Consider the following 16,386-nt stretch of genomic DNA (forward strand, 5'->3'; position numbering starts at 1 on the left):
TCCCAAGCAGGGAAACAAAATCTATACCAAACATAGAAAGAGAAGAGTGGAATAAGTAACTTACCTTTTTAAACATAACTAATGAGATCACAGCAGATGCTGTGAAAAGTGCAGCTATGATTATCATCATAATGCCAACTGGAATACTTTTATTAAGACCAGTAAGAGACGAAATCCATCCACTGAAGAAAGGAGAAAAGAAAAACTTTACTTTGCACAGCATAGGAGCCACTTAACAACAGGTATCCAAATCAAAGGGAAGCTTTATAGCCTCCTGGTCCCAATCAACTTCCAACATTTTTGAAGAAAAAGTCAGGAAAACTGTGATGGTTTGTTGATTGGGATTAATGTTATAATTTTTTGAAACTGGAAAGGAGAGCATCAGATTAACCTGCTACAAGATCGCTGTATCTTTGACATCTCTCAATTTTTTGGAAACTGAAACACCACTGAAGTACAGTATCAAATTTGAAACCACAAAAACAGGTTGTCTTATGGAAAATAAAACATCAAGACAGGAAAGATTCTTCCAATGAAAAGAGCAAAAATATTCTGTAAACCCAAAGACCTTAAAAATTTCCTCTGTCTGCTTCAAATTGCTTTGATATATCTGATGTCTAACTGGACTTCGCCACAAATATCCAAAATTCAAACTGAATTTAAACAAAATTCTAACGTCTTCTGATGATCTGGATACTTTTCACAACCATATGTCAAGTATTGTTAAAAGCATATTCCACATATGTGGCAAGTTGTCCCTCTAAAATTACTTTTTTTTCCCCCCCCATGTCAATCAAGGTCTCAATTAAAAAGGAAAACACTGGATTTGAGAGCAAAAATTGTGAAAAGGGGTTTTTCCTTATACTCTTGTTCTAAAACAATATTATTTTGTTTGCTGTACAAATGTTTGGAAGTTTGCAGCAAAATGTCACTGATACAGAGAAAAGTCATTACCCAGATCCAGTACTGCCAGCCAGTCATAGTTCTCCATATCATATCATCTGGCTACTGTAACCATGCTTTTAGTTAATTCTATTTTGTTTGGTTATTTTTTTTTTCCTCCAAGAACAGTATGATTCCTAACAGCTTTTCCATGTAAAATCTAAATATTACACCCTGAAGCTTAAAATAAAAGTTATATATATATATAAAAGCTTCAGGTAAATGCTATACACTTATAAGCAGCAATAAAGAAAAATGAACAATTCTGAGCTGATTCATACAAACAAGCTTTTCAAATGGTATCTAAGATAGAGCACCATATTCACTCGAATACAATGTTAACCCATTCTTCAAATTTAAGCTGAAAATTTCATTAGCAAGTAGGAAGTATATTAATATCATTACAAATAACTGAATATACAAAACAGCATGTAAATGACTATTATATTATGTCTAAATTACTCTAATTTTTCTCTAAATTTTCCTTTTTTTTAATCCTAAAAATAGATCACATGACATCTCTACACTCCACTAAAACAGAGGAGATAAAAGCGTAGTCCTGGGTGGCTTACATTGTACAATAAAATTTTGAGAAGCCACATAACAGCAGTACTTCACACATATTCACCATTTTTCCCTAATTAAGAGCACTTTAAAAATGCCTTTTTGGGTGCTAAAATTAAAAATTTCAGTGAAAACAAAAAAATATATATGTATTTTGAAAAAACACATTGCAGTTGCTGTATGAAATTTGTGTTTTCTGTAGTCTTGTATATTGTCTGTCAGACAAACAATACTTACCAGTTTCCCCATCTTTGAAATCCTGCAGCTTGAAGTACATGTACAGCAAACTGACAGATATATACAAAGAAGAACACAAAGAATCTGAACGAACTGTCACTCCTGAAAGAGGGCAAAAAAAAAAAAAGATTACAAGTAGCCAGGAACAGAATGACTTAACAAATGCTACAGTGAATGAAGAATAGAAGTGTACCCCACTTTCAGACTGAAATTTACAGCACTAGCACTATGGGAAGAAAATCTTTTACTTGCAAAAGGAAATAAAATCTAATATGGAATTCCTGAAACACAATGGAGATCACAATACTAAAGCAGCTGCTGTTTGAAAGCAAAATATACAAAATACGCTTGCTATTTCAATTACTTAAGTGCCAACTTGAAAGACTAAAAGTGTTAAAAGCCTGTCAAAAACAGAAATACAAACAAACAGGGAAAACCTCACAGAACTCAAAAACTAATGATCACATGATCTGCATCCTACCAAAGTCCTAAAGAACGTACAAATCACTAGTTTAGTAACTGATTTAGGAACCAGATTTTGCTATTGGTAACATTTCTCGTGGAAGGGAATTTATTTTCATTTCAATTTACTCAACCAGTTCAGTTCAATAATTATCTCATTTTCTGCTGAGCAACTGAAACAAAGTTGAAAATGCAAGTAGTAGATTTCCTTTTCCAACGAAACAATATTCACTAAGGCAGGCTATGGATTCACAAAACCTAAAATTCTGAAAAGTAATGTATCATTCTGAATTCCTCCAGCAAATCAGGAATAATAAATATTTATAAAAATCAAGACAAACCAGAAAAGCCTGCTAAGAGAGAGATATCAGATTTATAACCTGTTAATGAGAACTATCACTTGAAATATTCTCTGTATTTTCAGTTGATCACAGTTCTCACCCACATTGCTCACCTTGTTTTTAAGCCTTAAGGATAAGAATTGTATCATATATGGATATAAGAGTCATATAGTCATAACCATGTAAGTATCAAATCATATAGTTTAACTTCCATTTGCACAAGCTAATATGAAAATAATATGAAAAAAAATACAAGTATGCCAAATACATACTGCTAAAAACTGAAAAGAAAAATTGAATTTGATTATTGTATACTCGCTCTACTCAAGAATCTAGGTCTATGGCAATTGCAGACATTGCAGTTCACTTAACACAAACATTTTTAAACAGAGTTTTATGAATTTAATTCAGGAAGCCAAAAATTTAAGATACCCTTAACTATCAGCCTGCTCAGATTCTTTGTGCAAAGGGATAGGAATATAATGTGAGTTTTCCTTAAAATTGTTACCAGCCCCCAATAAAGTTAATTTCCTACAAATACTATGTTAATGGTAAAAACTGTCAATGCTTTAAAGAATATTCTATGATAGTTCTAAATAATCGCTGTCTTATTAATTAAAGAATTCTGGAATGTTAATGCATTTCAACAAGTGTAATATGTATTTTTAACATATCCTAAGTCAAAGTAAACTTGTTACCTGAAGGCTCCATAAAGTGGTCTGTACCAGCAGACAAAAGAACAAGGTGTAAAAAGCAAGAACCATAGGATACTCAATCCAAAATCAACTCCTCGTGTAGCATCAACGTAAAACCAGGCCAAACATCCAAAGATATTAAGAAACAGTGTCACTGTATGGACTGTAGAAGAAGAAAAAAAAAAGCAATAAAATAAGTCTTAATTAAATTATGTTAATATAAGAAATTATTATAACTGTTATAGTAACACATGAACAGAGCATTTTTAAATACAATACAAACATGCTGACAATAATTAATATCCTTTCTCTGCAATAAGCTTGTTTATATACAGTCTTCTGGCTTTCCACGCCAATATTCCCAAGTGAAAATAATGAACAATAAAAATCAATTATTATCAGGTATATGGTGAAGAAAAAACTGTCATAAAAATTAATTTTCAATATTAAAAGGATGAAAAAAGACCTTTCCACTGCTGCAGTAATTGAGACTTCCACAGTAGCTACTAGATACAGATATTTGCACTTTTTAAATATGCTGTTTGTTTACTTTCTCTATAAATGCAGGCTATCAATTTTAATATTACCATATGAATCTACTGTATTATTAAGTTTAAGAGAAAAGCTTATAAATGATATAAATTCAAACAAAATTTAGCGCTGTACATGCTCTAATTTGAAAGGAACTTAAAAAAAAAATCTTTTATCCAAACACTGTGTCTTACATGTAGTAAAGCAAAAAAACCTACTTAGTAAATATATTTATCAGTAAAACAAAATCATGGTACAGCTTAATGATCTAATTTCAATTAAAGTAAATGCACCGGCCTTATGACTTTACATACTTCACTCTTGGAACAACAACAAAAAAAGATACAGCAGTAGTGTGAAAGACTACAACTACTACTTTCATGCTATCTGGCACAGAAGTTAGTTCTGCCAGACAGCTAAAAGATAAAAATGAACTTGTCTCTTTTTAGCAATACCCAATGATTCAGGAGTGATTCTGCTATTTCAGAGGATGGTTTCTGTCCTTGTACATTTGGATGAAGTATAATATTTATAAGAAGAATGCACAAGCAGTTCCTTTAAGCACTAATTATTTAAGGCCAGAGAAACATTTTAATCATTCCACTGGAAGGTAAGGTTAACAGAACTGGCATGTTTATAAAGAATCTGAAAAAAAGGCTATTCAAAGAACACTGGTTCCATCTTAACTAGTGCTTAAATAAGCACTGAATCAACTTAGTTTAAAAAAATGTTTAATCAAAATGCACACATCATTGCATGTAGGCTGAAGGAACTCAAAATAGTTTCCTTCAGACAAATTTACATATTTTCCACTAAGAGTGACCAGAAGCAGAAAACTTTATAGTTTTATATAAAGAGCACTCAAAGCATTTGCACATCTTAACACTGTTCCAAGTGACAATAACTTCACTGAACATACAAGTGTTCAGAAAAATAAAGCCATTTCCTTGTCTAGCTGTGGACAAGCATTTTTTCCCCCCTCTCCTTTGAGAAAAATGCATGTGTTTGGTTGTTCCCCCCCCGATCTCCCAAGGAACCAGCTGCACTGCCAGCCTACAACAGAATGCCTCACATGGAATGGGATGCCTAAGGAGAAGCACCACAAGACAACAACCTTGAACCATATCAGAGACGCTTAAAATGTAGATTTTTTATTTTTTTTTTTTTTTGGAAATGAGGGGAAAGAAATCCCTCACGTGTGGGCAAAGTACAGGAAAAGATAGATTCTAAAACAGACTTATGTCAACACAAACATAATTCACTATTCACTTTGGAAATTCACCCTGAGAGAAGTATAGAAAAAAAGAATGTCTCTTGACACACAGCCCACTAGCCAGCCAACACACCTCATGATTGTTCATTTTAAATGAGCTTATGACAAAAACAGCCACCACATGCCACTAACAAAAAACCCCATGAGCAGAAAATAACAATCTATTGCACAATAGGCAAGAATTGTAACAGGATGAAGGAACATGAGCGCATACTAACAAAAATGTGAACTTCTATTTTTTCCCTCTACACAGTATATTAAGCCTTCAAGTAAAATACTGGACACAGTTCACAATGTCCAATTCTGGATGCCGCACAATAAAAATGCCATAAGAATAAGGAATGGACTAAATACCAAATCTATCAGGCAGCAAAAAAAGAATTAGAACTCTAGAAAACATGACTTACAAAGAAAGGTTGAGTGAACTATGCTAATTTACTCAAGAGAAAATAACTAAGGGGAGTAAATGTGTGCCTCATAACAACAGCAGATAGAACAAGTAAAATTTCCACCAAGACTGGAAAGAGTCTTTGAAGTGTCCATCCTTGGAGGTTCTCAGGAAATGGCAAGACAAACATCACCACAGACAGACGTATATACTATTGATTGTATCCTCATACACAAGAATAGATGAGCCAAGAGTCTTCTAATGGAAAAACATATATATAAAAGTTGACCCCTTAGGCTATATTTCCACGATCACCTGTAGTTTAGGTCATTTGTCTTTGAAAACCTGCGAAGGTCTTATTCATTGAAAAGGGAAGTGTTCACAAACTACAAAAAGTAACAAACCCAAACGCCACAAAAGTTTTCTATGAGATTAAAGACCTCTTCAGGTCTTTGTAACTTCAAATAAGAAATATTCTTTGAAAATCAGTTCTGTTCTTTTAGCACATGATATTGGGCTGTGGGGAGAGCAACTAGAAAACACAGGCTTTTGAGCCAAAAACTCTTTGGTGTGAGATAATAATCAAGAGCCATGAGATACTACATTTGTAACATCATACAAAGATCTGAAAACTGCCCAGTACCACAGAGACAGGAAAACTGCCACTCTAACAGCAAGCTTACTACAAAGGTAGCAAAACCAAGACAGCAGAGAAAAGCTCCATTGTCAGCTGACAGAAGCCATTACTATTTAACTGCTGTAGTTCAATAACATGTGGGGGCACTCAGGAAAAAAAATCGATCTCCCCACTGAGAAAAACAACTGCAAAGAGAAAACCACATCAAAGAATCAGATAACTCTGACTTTTTAATACAAGCAGAGAAAAGATGGATGAATTCACAGGAATAAGAATACAAGCAGCTTTTTATTCTCATGATATAAAGTACATATAGATCTGAAACAGGTTAAAAAGTTTCTTCAGATACTTAATGTCCAAGAATAAAGATATTAAGATTGCTACTAACCAAGCCAATACAGACATACAAGAAATAGAAAGGTACGTTTTTAGGGCTGCTAAAAAGGGACAGGAAAACTAACCTGCTTTACAAAGTGTGGAGCAGCCAGTACTAGATTTATCCAAATGTGATTATCTTCACAGACCCCTATGCCTTACAAGTATTTGAATATTCTGAAAGAGGAAGCATGATAGGAAGTACAGCAGCAAGCAGAAACCAGTTGGTTTTGCTATGGTAATGAGTGCCTCCACTGGGGAAGCACAGCCACCCTAATGAAGTATGAGCCAAACCATGTAGATATATTCCTGGGAAAGAAGAGTCACAGGGATTGATTTAACAGCCAGTCCTAAGGCATGGAGCTCTGTACTCAACCATTTCTTTTTAGCCTGAATTAGATTTTGTATTTCTCTTCCTTTATTGTGCCCCTTCCTGAGTAGTCCCTAAATCAGAGAGTCCCTAAGTCAGAGATCTGAAGAAAGAGAAGAGCATGAGGACTTGGTTAAAATCTTAGTCTACCTAGAATAAAAACGGTCAGTTTGAGAGTGGAAGTCAGCATTTTCAAATATTATTACATCACTGCTTCCATTATGTACTGCTGTAAGAAGTGGAAAGTAATAATTATTAATAATTACGTAATCATGTTATAATTAATACTGTTAATAATAATCAATGTAAATTAGGTATTAATATTCCAGTTCTCACTGCCCAACTCAATTTGTGCTTGAAACATATGGCACTTCTAAAACTCCTGCAAGTGGACACAGTTAGTACCTTAACATACTGGAGTCCTTAATGTGAGACTTGACATAAAGCCTAAATGCCCATCAGATTTAGGAGTACTAATCTCACATTCTACAACGGTCTTAGTTACTTATTTAAAGATTAATGAACCAGCAATGAATATTGCAAGATGAAGTGGAATTGACTTGACTGTATGCTCACTGCTCATTTGTGTTTTAAGTACATGCTTCAATCACAATCATGGGACTACCAGATTAACAGGTAAAGTTATGCATGTTTCCTAAATCTGGAGCCCTGAAAAAAAATACAGAAAAATTCTGAATTCTACATCCCCTTATTATAATAAAAAATATACTAATTGCACCAGAGCACCAAAATCTTTGAAATTTCCTCAGTCTGAGAGTACTTGTTAGGCTCTTACCACACTGGACAAGACAGGCAAAACAAATGTTTTTCATTTGCAAATGTTCATGTGCAAATTTGATTCATTCAGCATTTCTCCAACCACAGCACAGCACCTGAATGAGAGCAAAATTAACTCCACGAAGATTCTTCTGGGCATGTTTGGTGCAGTAAGGATAGCTGTAACATGGACCGATTCTTCAGCTAATTTACTTACACTGCTTTTTCTTAAATAAACTAAAGTGCTATTAAGATCATATTGTAAAAATATATCTCATTACAGAGGCAGCAAAACCCAAAGTAACCCAAATTCATGTTTGAATTGGCAATTTGTTTGCTATTTAAAAAAATACTTACACATCCACAAATAGTACATAATCTTTACTGTCTTCTGGAATTCTACAGGGATGTCTACAGAAAAGTCCTGGTAGAAACATGGACCCACTGGAAAATTCTCAGGAAGAGGTGGCCAGTTATTTTTTCTACCTGCAAATCAGAAAAAAAAAAAAAAAGAGCCTTATAAAACAGCATTTATTTCTGCATACTAGAAAGTGATACACGTTGCACTTGTTCAAATTGTTTTATGCACAAGTGTTCCACAAGCATATATACAGCTTGAGCTAGCAGAACTCAAAGAGTTTTATCAGCAGTCCTCACACAAACTTCAGAAATAAAATATGATAAAATGCAGACACATTAAGGAAAGTATCGTTGTAAAGCACTAAGCAGGTATCTGATCATTTCTATAAAGTAATAAGAAAAGAGAAACCTTAAGAAAACACGCAGATTTGGGCAGAAAAACAATTTTTCAGAGTTATTTGACTTTTAAATGCACATTTTCCTAAGTCCCACCATACACACTCACTCTGTTGAACACAGAGACTAGGGAACAAATGACATTCTTCTCAGAATCCTGATATTTCTAACACTGGTATCTTTCTAACACTTTTAGCTACTTCCCAGTATAGTTTACAGATAAAGCTTTGCTTCAAAGCCTGTAAACACAAAGAAAGGCAGCTATTTAAATGTTCCTGACTACAGTACAGTATATCCTACAGCACCAATATGTATGGCTATGAAGTTTTCAGACCGAGTAAGGACACAAGAAAAGACAACACAGTATCAGACAGCACACTGATCTACTCACAGGCTAGGGTGAGTAGATACGTTCTACCATACACAGACTCAGATTCAGGTGAGGTAACTGTTAACAAAGCACTTCAAATACTGGATTCAATAGATACATTAATCACTATATTCCAAAACTAAACTAAAGACTAACAGGGGCCCTAAGGGTCCTAAAGGACCCTTTACTACTTGAAATTGTGACATGGTTTTGCTTGGAATTTCTATTTTAACCATAGCTTTCCTAGCAGTTTGCCTACTAAAAAAAAAAAATACAGAAAACTTGCAAATCTTACATATTTGTATTATTGAATTATTTTCTCCTCTCACTCAAGACAAGATGAAGCTGACAGTTCTGTCCAAAAAGGTCCAAAACAGTGAGTACCCATTGAGTTTACTGTCTCTTCCACTGAAGATTTTATACCTAGATTTAGATACCTAGACCTATACCTATACCAAGAGCTGAGAATTTTCAGAGGAAGCCTATGAAAGGTAATCAATTAATAAGCCCATCCACATTAAAAACTACTCTGCAGTTTATTGTATGAAAGATATTTGATAACAATTCAGATCTTTTTCTGCAATTTATAGTTACTTCTGTCAGGACTAAAAGTTTCAAGACAGAGTCATAGAAAAGTTCAGATACATTATATAATTTGAGTTACTAAGAACAGCATTTAATGTTCTTTTCCAACCCAGTGGCAAAGGTTTCAAAAATTTCAACAAAGACTGAGAGACAGCTTGATGAGATGGCTTGATACTTTAGGTATTACTATCTTTAGATACTCATTTTCCAAGATAAGCGCGAAGACCCAGCTCAGAGTTATTTCCTTTAACACGTTACTGCCTCAAGGCCTACTAGCAAAACTTCATTGACCTGCCTACAGTATAAATGCAGACACCTACAAATTAGCTTCATGCAGAGAAATGGATTTTTCAGATATGCAAATGAACTAGCTGAAATAGGAAGCAGTACATTTTAACCAGCTTACGTACAACGCTGCACAGGCATAGAGTTGAGCAGACCTACCAGCTTTAAGCTTTAATAAAGCTTAATAAACTTTAATAAGCTTTAATAAACTGCAGTTGATTGTACGTGAAGATGGTGTCCTACATGTTGGAGTTGGACTCAATGATCCTCGTGGGTCCCTTTCAACTTGGAATATTCTACAATTCTATACGCAGCCACCATTTAAAATTGAATGGAAATATAGTACTGCTGCAAAAGACCCTGCCCTGCAATCCTCTACAGTGCTTCCTCTACACCTCTACAGTGTTTCCAAAGGAGTTTCAATGAGTGTGAAAAAGAAATAAACTATCAAAAGGAAAAGAGTATTCTTCTCTTCAGTCATGACATACAATTGCTGATTTCCACCAATTTTTACACAATCATTTAGTAAAAATGTAACACACTCTTTAAAGTTTTAAGAGATCTCTCATTTCTGTTCAGCCTTACTAAAGAATCCTTTAGATTCTTCACACATTCTTCAAGAACTTTGATGTTAACAGCTGGAACCTAGTAACACAGTAAATACCATTTAAAGTAAAAATACCATTCTGAAACATGGACAGGGTATTATATTGCCTAAGATACAGATGAAAGGAACAAAACTGTTACTAAAGCCTGGAACAGATAAGTAATCAATCCAGACCATCAGTGCAAGTTACTGATATGAGGTGAAGGGCAATATACGAAGAAGGAAATGAAAAAAATTGCCAAGAAATCATTATGTTGGAGGAAAGGTGCAGAGATTTAATGAAAATATTGAAAAGCATAAATACTGAGAAAATTAAAAATGGTTTAATAAAGGGACTGTAATTCTGCTCCTAAGAACAGCAGTTCCCCGTTCCCAGACCCTAGCATGTGACATGGCAGTAATTCAAATTCTCAGGGAATTTTCTAAACAATTAGAAATTCTACCACTGTATGTTCAATTTCAAAAGGAGAAAAGAAAAAAAACACCAGGAAATGATGTTGAAATACAATGGTCAGAATTCTAGATACAACTGAAAAGACCACGCAAAGTCAACCTTGCACACAGTATTTTTAAGTCTTTTTCTACTTTCATTCTGAAGTTCTTCCTTTTCAAAGGGAATATTCACATAATATGCTCTTCCAGCATAGTATCTTCAGCTAAGAGTAAGTATATCTTCTCATTTGTGAAAGTGCAGTATAAAAACTGTTTGTACTAAACAGCACAGTTACAATTTGTAGTAGAATGAGATGATGATCTTGATTATGGGTTCTAAGTGTCATACCAGAAATTAATAACACTCTTTTTGCTATTTGCATGGAATATTATGTCTGTAACATAGCAAAAGTTAAGTAAACATTACAAAAAAATCAAAGTTCTTCAACAGCTATACATAATGACAGAAGACAAACTGGAGACATGCTACTTAAGAAATTATTTTACTTTTTCCTCAAAATGCTCCACTTCTAGTCAGAGTTACCTAGATATTGCCTTAAAATAAAAATAACTGGTAGGAGAGAGTAACATGTAACAAAGGCCACATTTAAAACTGTTGCTGTAAAAATCTGCACAGGACAAGCCAGACTGCATGCACTGCTTTTTATTGACTACATGCACTGTTCCAAATGAGATAAATTTTCTCTTCCTTAAGAGATTATAAAAAAGCATTGTTAAACAGAACAAAAAGTAACTGTAAAACAAAAACAGTTTCTAAGAACTTAAATTCTGCAAGTTAAAAAAGTATTTTTTTCATGCATACCCCCCTGCTGGTTGAGACTCTGCATTTCCCTTTCCCTCCGATCCAGTTCAGCCGCTTTTCTTTCCAGTTCTTCTTGACGCTTTAGCAGTTCTGCCTGGGCCAAGGCATGCTCCTGAATAAAACAGGCATTGTTAAGTATTGATAAAAAAAAACACAAACAACAACTCTAAATATTCCACATCCATCTCATATAATTAAGAATTTCCATTTCTAGATGAAGACCAACTTGGTACTGCATGAAAACATTAAATAACTTAAAAGCAGTATTAATTTCTATAAATCAGTAGGAAGCAAGGCTTATTTATAAAAGACGTTCTTCCAGAAGGACATTTATATAACTATAATTAAATGGAATCCAGTACCTGGAAGTTATAGACAAACCTTTGCAATTTGCGTGTAAGCAGGTGGCTCTTCTGTTGGTTTCATTATTGCTGGCTGAGTACTGGGTACATTAGGCATTTTCACATTTCCTGGAGGAGCCTAAGAAAACAAGAGATAATTATAGGGAAACAGTCTCCTATTATAATAAACATGTTTTCATTAAGTCTGTAAGAACTGATCTAGTTGTTTTAAAGGACGTGTTACTGATAAACTGAAATCTGATGTGCTACCTGTGATATTTATAACTTTAGGTAAAAGAAGGTAATATTCCATGGTGCAGCATTCTGCTTAGCTGTTTTTTGCATGGCACTGCTTGCCATAAACACACATTGAATACCATATTCAGTTTTCAAATTCAGAACTCGTAATCTATTGCTTAACTATTCCACCAGTAGTTACTGTAGTATCTAGTTTCAAGTACCTGTGCCAATTTGGTCTCTGGTCATTACCAGAGCAGCTTACAATAAAAAAAAATAAAAATAATTAAAAAAAAAAAAAACAGCTTACAATAAAGTTTTTGAGGGTCTTTTTTGTTTGTTTCTTGTCCTGCTTAATCCTGTTTGTCGTCTCCTCCAATTTTCTCTACATCAGGTAGATCAAGTGTCATCATCTTCAAACATAAGGTACTTACAAACCCTGCTCCAGAAAAGCATTATTTAACCAACAAGCAGATGCTTGCTAGACTAAGAAGCATGACTGCCTACAGTCTCCAGTAAGGAGCCCATCAACCTTTCACAGATACATGTAATAATGTTTAAAAGTGAACGGGCAGACCAGAAAATATTTGAATACTCAAAGATATTTATTCAAAGATATTTACCCTTTAACGAGACTTTGTCAAAACAGCGTGAAATGCTGCTAATGACTGGAACATGTATATATGCTTATAAATAGAGGAACCAATTGTAACACTCATTAAAGATACATAATTAAAGACACCAGTCAACAACATACATACCACATTAATATGAGGAACCTATTACATTGAATATTCTTCAGATTCAGATTTCTGCATTTGCTAGGCTTCACTATATGCCATCATCTATACAGTGCTTGACTTGCTGCAGTCATGACCATGCATGCAGCTGCTTGACTGCACATAGTAATGACTGTGAAAAAAAACAACCTCCCATCCCTATGTAAGAGCATGTGCTTCATGGAGGAAATGAGACTGAAACAGTAGCTTGGAGCTGGGGCTGTGAATTCTGGAATTCTAACAAAGTCAAGAGAGGCTGTGGGACAACAGTTGTTTGGGGATGTTATAAAAGCTACCACCTCAGCAGACTCTTGAGACTAGGGATGGAGACTAGGGACTCCTCTGGGACTCTCCCTCCTCCTGGGGACGTTTCCTACTGCTGGAGCCCAGCCCTGTGCACCTTAACACCCTGAAGGCTCTCCGTCCCAGGCTGATAAATGCAGCTACTGCTTTTCTGTTTCCATGTCTGGATCATAGCTAGGTTAAATACATATCCTCGTGTCCACAGAAGGATGCTAACACTGCCAGCTACACGAGCTGCCACAGGCAGGGCACTGCCAGAACTCACATAAAACACTGGTACATGCAGTTGCGTGCCATCCCTCCTCTCTCAGGTAGACCACTACTACTTACAGTATGACCACAGACAGATACTGGCACCTAACCCACTCTAGACTCTCCAGCTGCTGGTATGCAGCATGCACAGATGGGGTAGAGTGAAATTACACAGAAAAATAGTTAAGAAAGGATTTAACAGAAGCTGCGGTGATGAGATGCATGGCTCTGTCAGACAAGTGTATTGACAGACTGCCCCCATCTGCTAAGAATTCAAGAGGGAAAAAAAAGCACAAATTCTCTTCTCATGTGGAATCTAAATGGCTACACACTCTCCTAGGTAGTTATTTTTGAGCCACAGAAAGTACAACTACACCATTCAACCACTTCATTCACAGCATTTTAAACTCATCTTTCCCTAAGTCTTCCTACCAAACTGAAGAACCCATTTTTATACCTCCAATCAAAGCTAAAAAGCAGTGAAAAAAGCCCCACAGCTGCTTAAGATGAAACAAACAGAAGTTTGCCCTGGAAAATCATCATTCAGCTGTAGAAAAGGAAACATGGTTGTGCAGTTCCAGACTTTCCTAGAAGCAAGAAGTCCTTAAAGTAAAGAAGGTACATCTTCAAGCTCTAGCACGGTACTGCGTATCTGGAGAACTGCACGGACTTAAGTAAAAGTCCCACTAGCAAACAAATTTATTATTACACTGACAAAAGTAGTAATTAAAGGGTACAGGAAAGCAAAAAAGGAAAAACGTTGTTTATCATAAAATTTTTCCAGAAAACAGTTAACTTCTTCATTAATCCACAAATAATTTATTAATTTATTTCATCTTCCAAATATATTTCCTAATATTCAACAATCACTAGTAAAAGAGCAGATTAGTAAAATGCACACATGACTGTGAGAAAAAATCTCAATATTTTTTTTCAGACAGGGTCTTCTGTGAAGATATTTTATTCATGATTACAAAGGCAGGAGTCCTGCAAGCAGGAGCACCCCACAGAAGTACATCATAACCTTATATTCCCTATTACCCAACATTTGATTCTTCCCGTTGCCTCACTGGCTGAGTACTACAGGTTCACAAACTACCCGATGCTTATTGCTATACCATGTATGTACTATTTTATTTGACCAACCTTTAATTTCTCCTTTTCCTTTTTTCTTCTTCTTCTTCTCTCGTGGCTAGAGGGCCTGTGATTTTTGTTTTTACTGATTTCGTGCTGCTTGTCCTGTTTTTCATAGCTGTCCTCCTCATTTTGGGACAGTGGGACCTTCCTCTTGCCTGCTTAATATACTCCCAAATGGTATGCTACCGTCAAGCCTGCACAATCACTTTTGAATATGCAAGGTTAGCGGACTTTTCCACTGCAAAGCACCTTCTATTACAAAAACACGACTTTATTTCTTGCAGGACAAACAAGCAAGAAGCAGAGAGAATAGAGAATAGGCACAGTAAGCCTTAATACAAACAGGGTCCTCAAAAGAGTGTCGTTTCATAAATTCAATTAAAACATAAAGTCAGAGAAACAATCACTTATTAGTGAATTACTGTTTTGTTTAAAGCAGCAAACTAGAAAGTCCTTTATACAGTTATTAAAAAGGCACTATAAAATTCCACAAATTCATTTTACATTAATTTACAATAGAGAATAAGTATAGGCATGCACTAATTACTATCTCTGAAGTGAGCTCGATTAAGAATTAAGCTAACTTATATAAAATAAAAAAGGTCCAAAACCAATTCCAATAAAAGTCCTTATTGGAGTATTAGCTAGCTTACAGTAGGTTCTTTACAGTCTCATGTGGTGAAGTATTTACAAGTTGTTGCCTTGAAAAATTGTCTAAAATAGCAAAGCACGGCTGTAAAAGATTCACAAGACGCCACCTGGAGCACTGCATTCAGCTGTTGGGGCTCCCAGCACAAGAACAAGGACCTGTTAGAACAGGTCCGGAGCAGGGCCACGAGGATGATCAAGGGGCTGGAGCACCTCTCCTGTGAGGACAGGCTGAGGGAGTTGGGGCTGTTCAGCCTGGAGAGGAGAAGGCTCTGGGGAGAACTCATTGCAGCCTTTCAGGGGGGACCTGCTGGAAAGCTGTGGAGGGACTCTTTGTCAGGAAGGGTGAGGATAGGACAAGGGGAAACGGCTTTAAAGTGAAAAAGGTTAGCTTTAGATTAGATGTTAGGAGGAAATTCTTCACTCAGAGGGTGGTGGGGCACTGGAACAGGCTGCCCAGAGAGGTGTTGGATGCTCCATCTGTGGAAGTGCTCAAGGCAACCTGTTCTGGTGGGAGGTGTCCCTGCCTATGGCAGGGGGGTGGGACTGGGTGGGCTTTAAGCTCCCTTCCAACCCAAACCTTTCTGTGATGATTCTACGTCTCTTCCTTCCCCCTCAAACCTAACAGTGCAATCCATCCATCTGGAGCCTGGAAGACTTCATCCTACATCAAGTATAACAAAAATTAGAAAACAAAACTTGGCACATGCTAAGTAATGTTGTACTTAAAGGAGCAAAGTCTGGCTTACTGGCGTATCAAGCTCATGCCATAGAATTCTGCCCTAATTAAGGTATAATTTACTACACTTAAGAAATGAAAACAGATGCACTTACTGATCTGCATACACAGGGCCTTGTTGGGATTGTTGTTACTTTTGTTACACGAACTGTTACTTGTTAGAACTAAGCAAACAGATTAGATACTAGAGATAAAAATCACTGTAAGGACTGTCAAACACTGGAACACGCTGCCAAGTTAGGTCACTGACCCCTGGATTCATTCAAAACTCAGCAGGGGAAGATGCCACACAACGTGATATAGTGGCTTGCTTTGAACAGGGGGGTGAAGAAAATGACCTCCAGAGGTTTCTTGCAACCTACAACTCGGCACTTATTTTGTCACGCTTGTCCAAATGCTGTTGATTATTCATCCAAGTGTTACTGGGGACTTGGGCAGAGGAGAGAGATACCTGACTGACTTAAAACATGGGTAAGATTGAGGAGACATTAGCAGAAAGA

At 35.9% G+C, this 16,386-nt stretch overlaps 1 protein-coding gene across 3 annotated transcripts in view; it reads right to left on the bottom strand.

Annotated features, from left to right (window-relative positions):
- SCAMP1 (secretory carrier membrane protein 1) overlaps positions 1–16,386 on the bottom strand; it is a 41,378-nt gene that overhangs the window by 4,783 nt on the left and 20,209 nt on the right. For 2 of the 3 annotated variants that reach the window (XM_082783450.1, XM_082783451.1), the window contains 6 exons: positions 11,832–11,930; positions 11,451–11,562; positions 7,950–8,078; positions 3,245–3,404; positions 1,744–1,845; positions 65–182 (listed from right to left, as the gene is read on the bottom strand). In XM_082783450.1, the coding sequence (XP_082639576.1) occupies positions 65–182; positions 1,744–1,845; positions 3,245–3,404; positions 7,950–8,078; positions 11,451–11,562; positions 11,832–11,930 (720 nt within the window). Of the gene's footprint in view, positions 1–64; positions 183–1,743; positions 1,846–3,244; positions 3,405–7,949; positions 8,079–11,450; positions 11,563–11,831; positions 11,931–14,508; positions 15,001–16,386 lie in introns of those variants that run through there. The other variant, XM_082783452.1, reaches the window with a different exon arrangement.

Source organism: Aythya marila (genome assembly GCF_965140915.1).
Source record: "Aythya marila genome assembly, chromosome: Z".
Classification (NCBI taxonomy): domain Eukaryota; kingdom Metazoa; phylum Chordata; class Aves; order Anseriformes; family Anatidae; genus Aythya; species Aythya marila.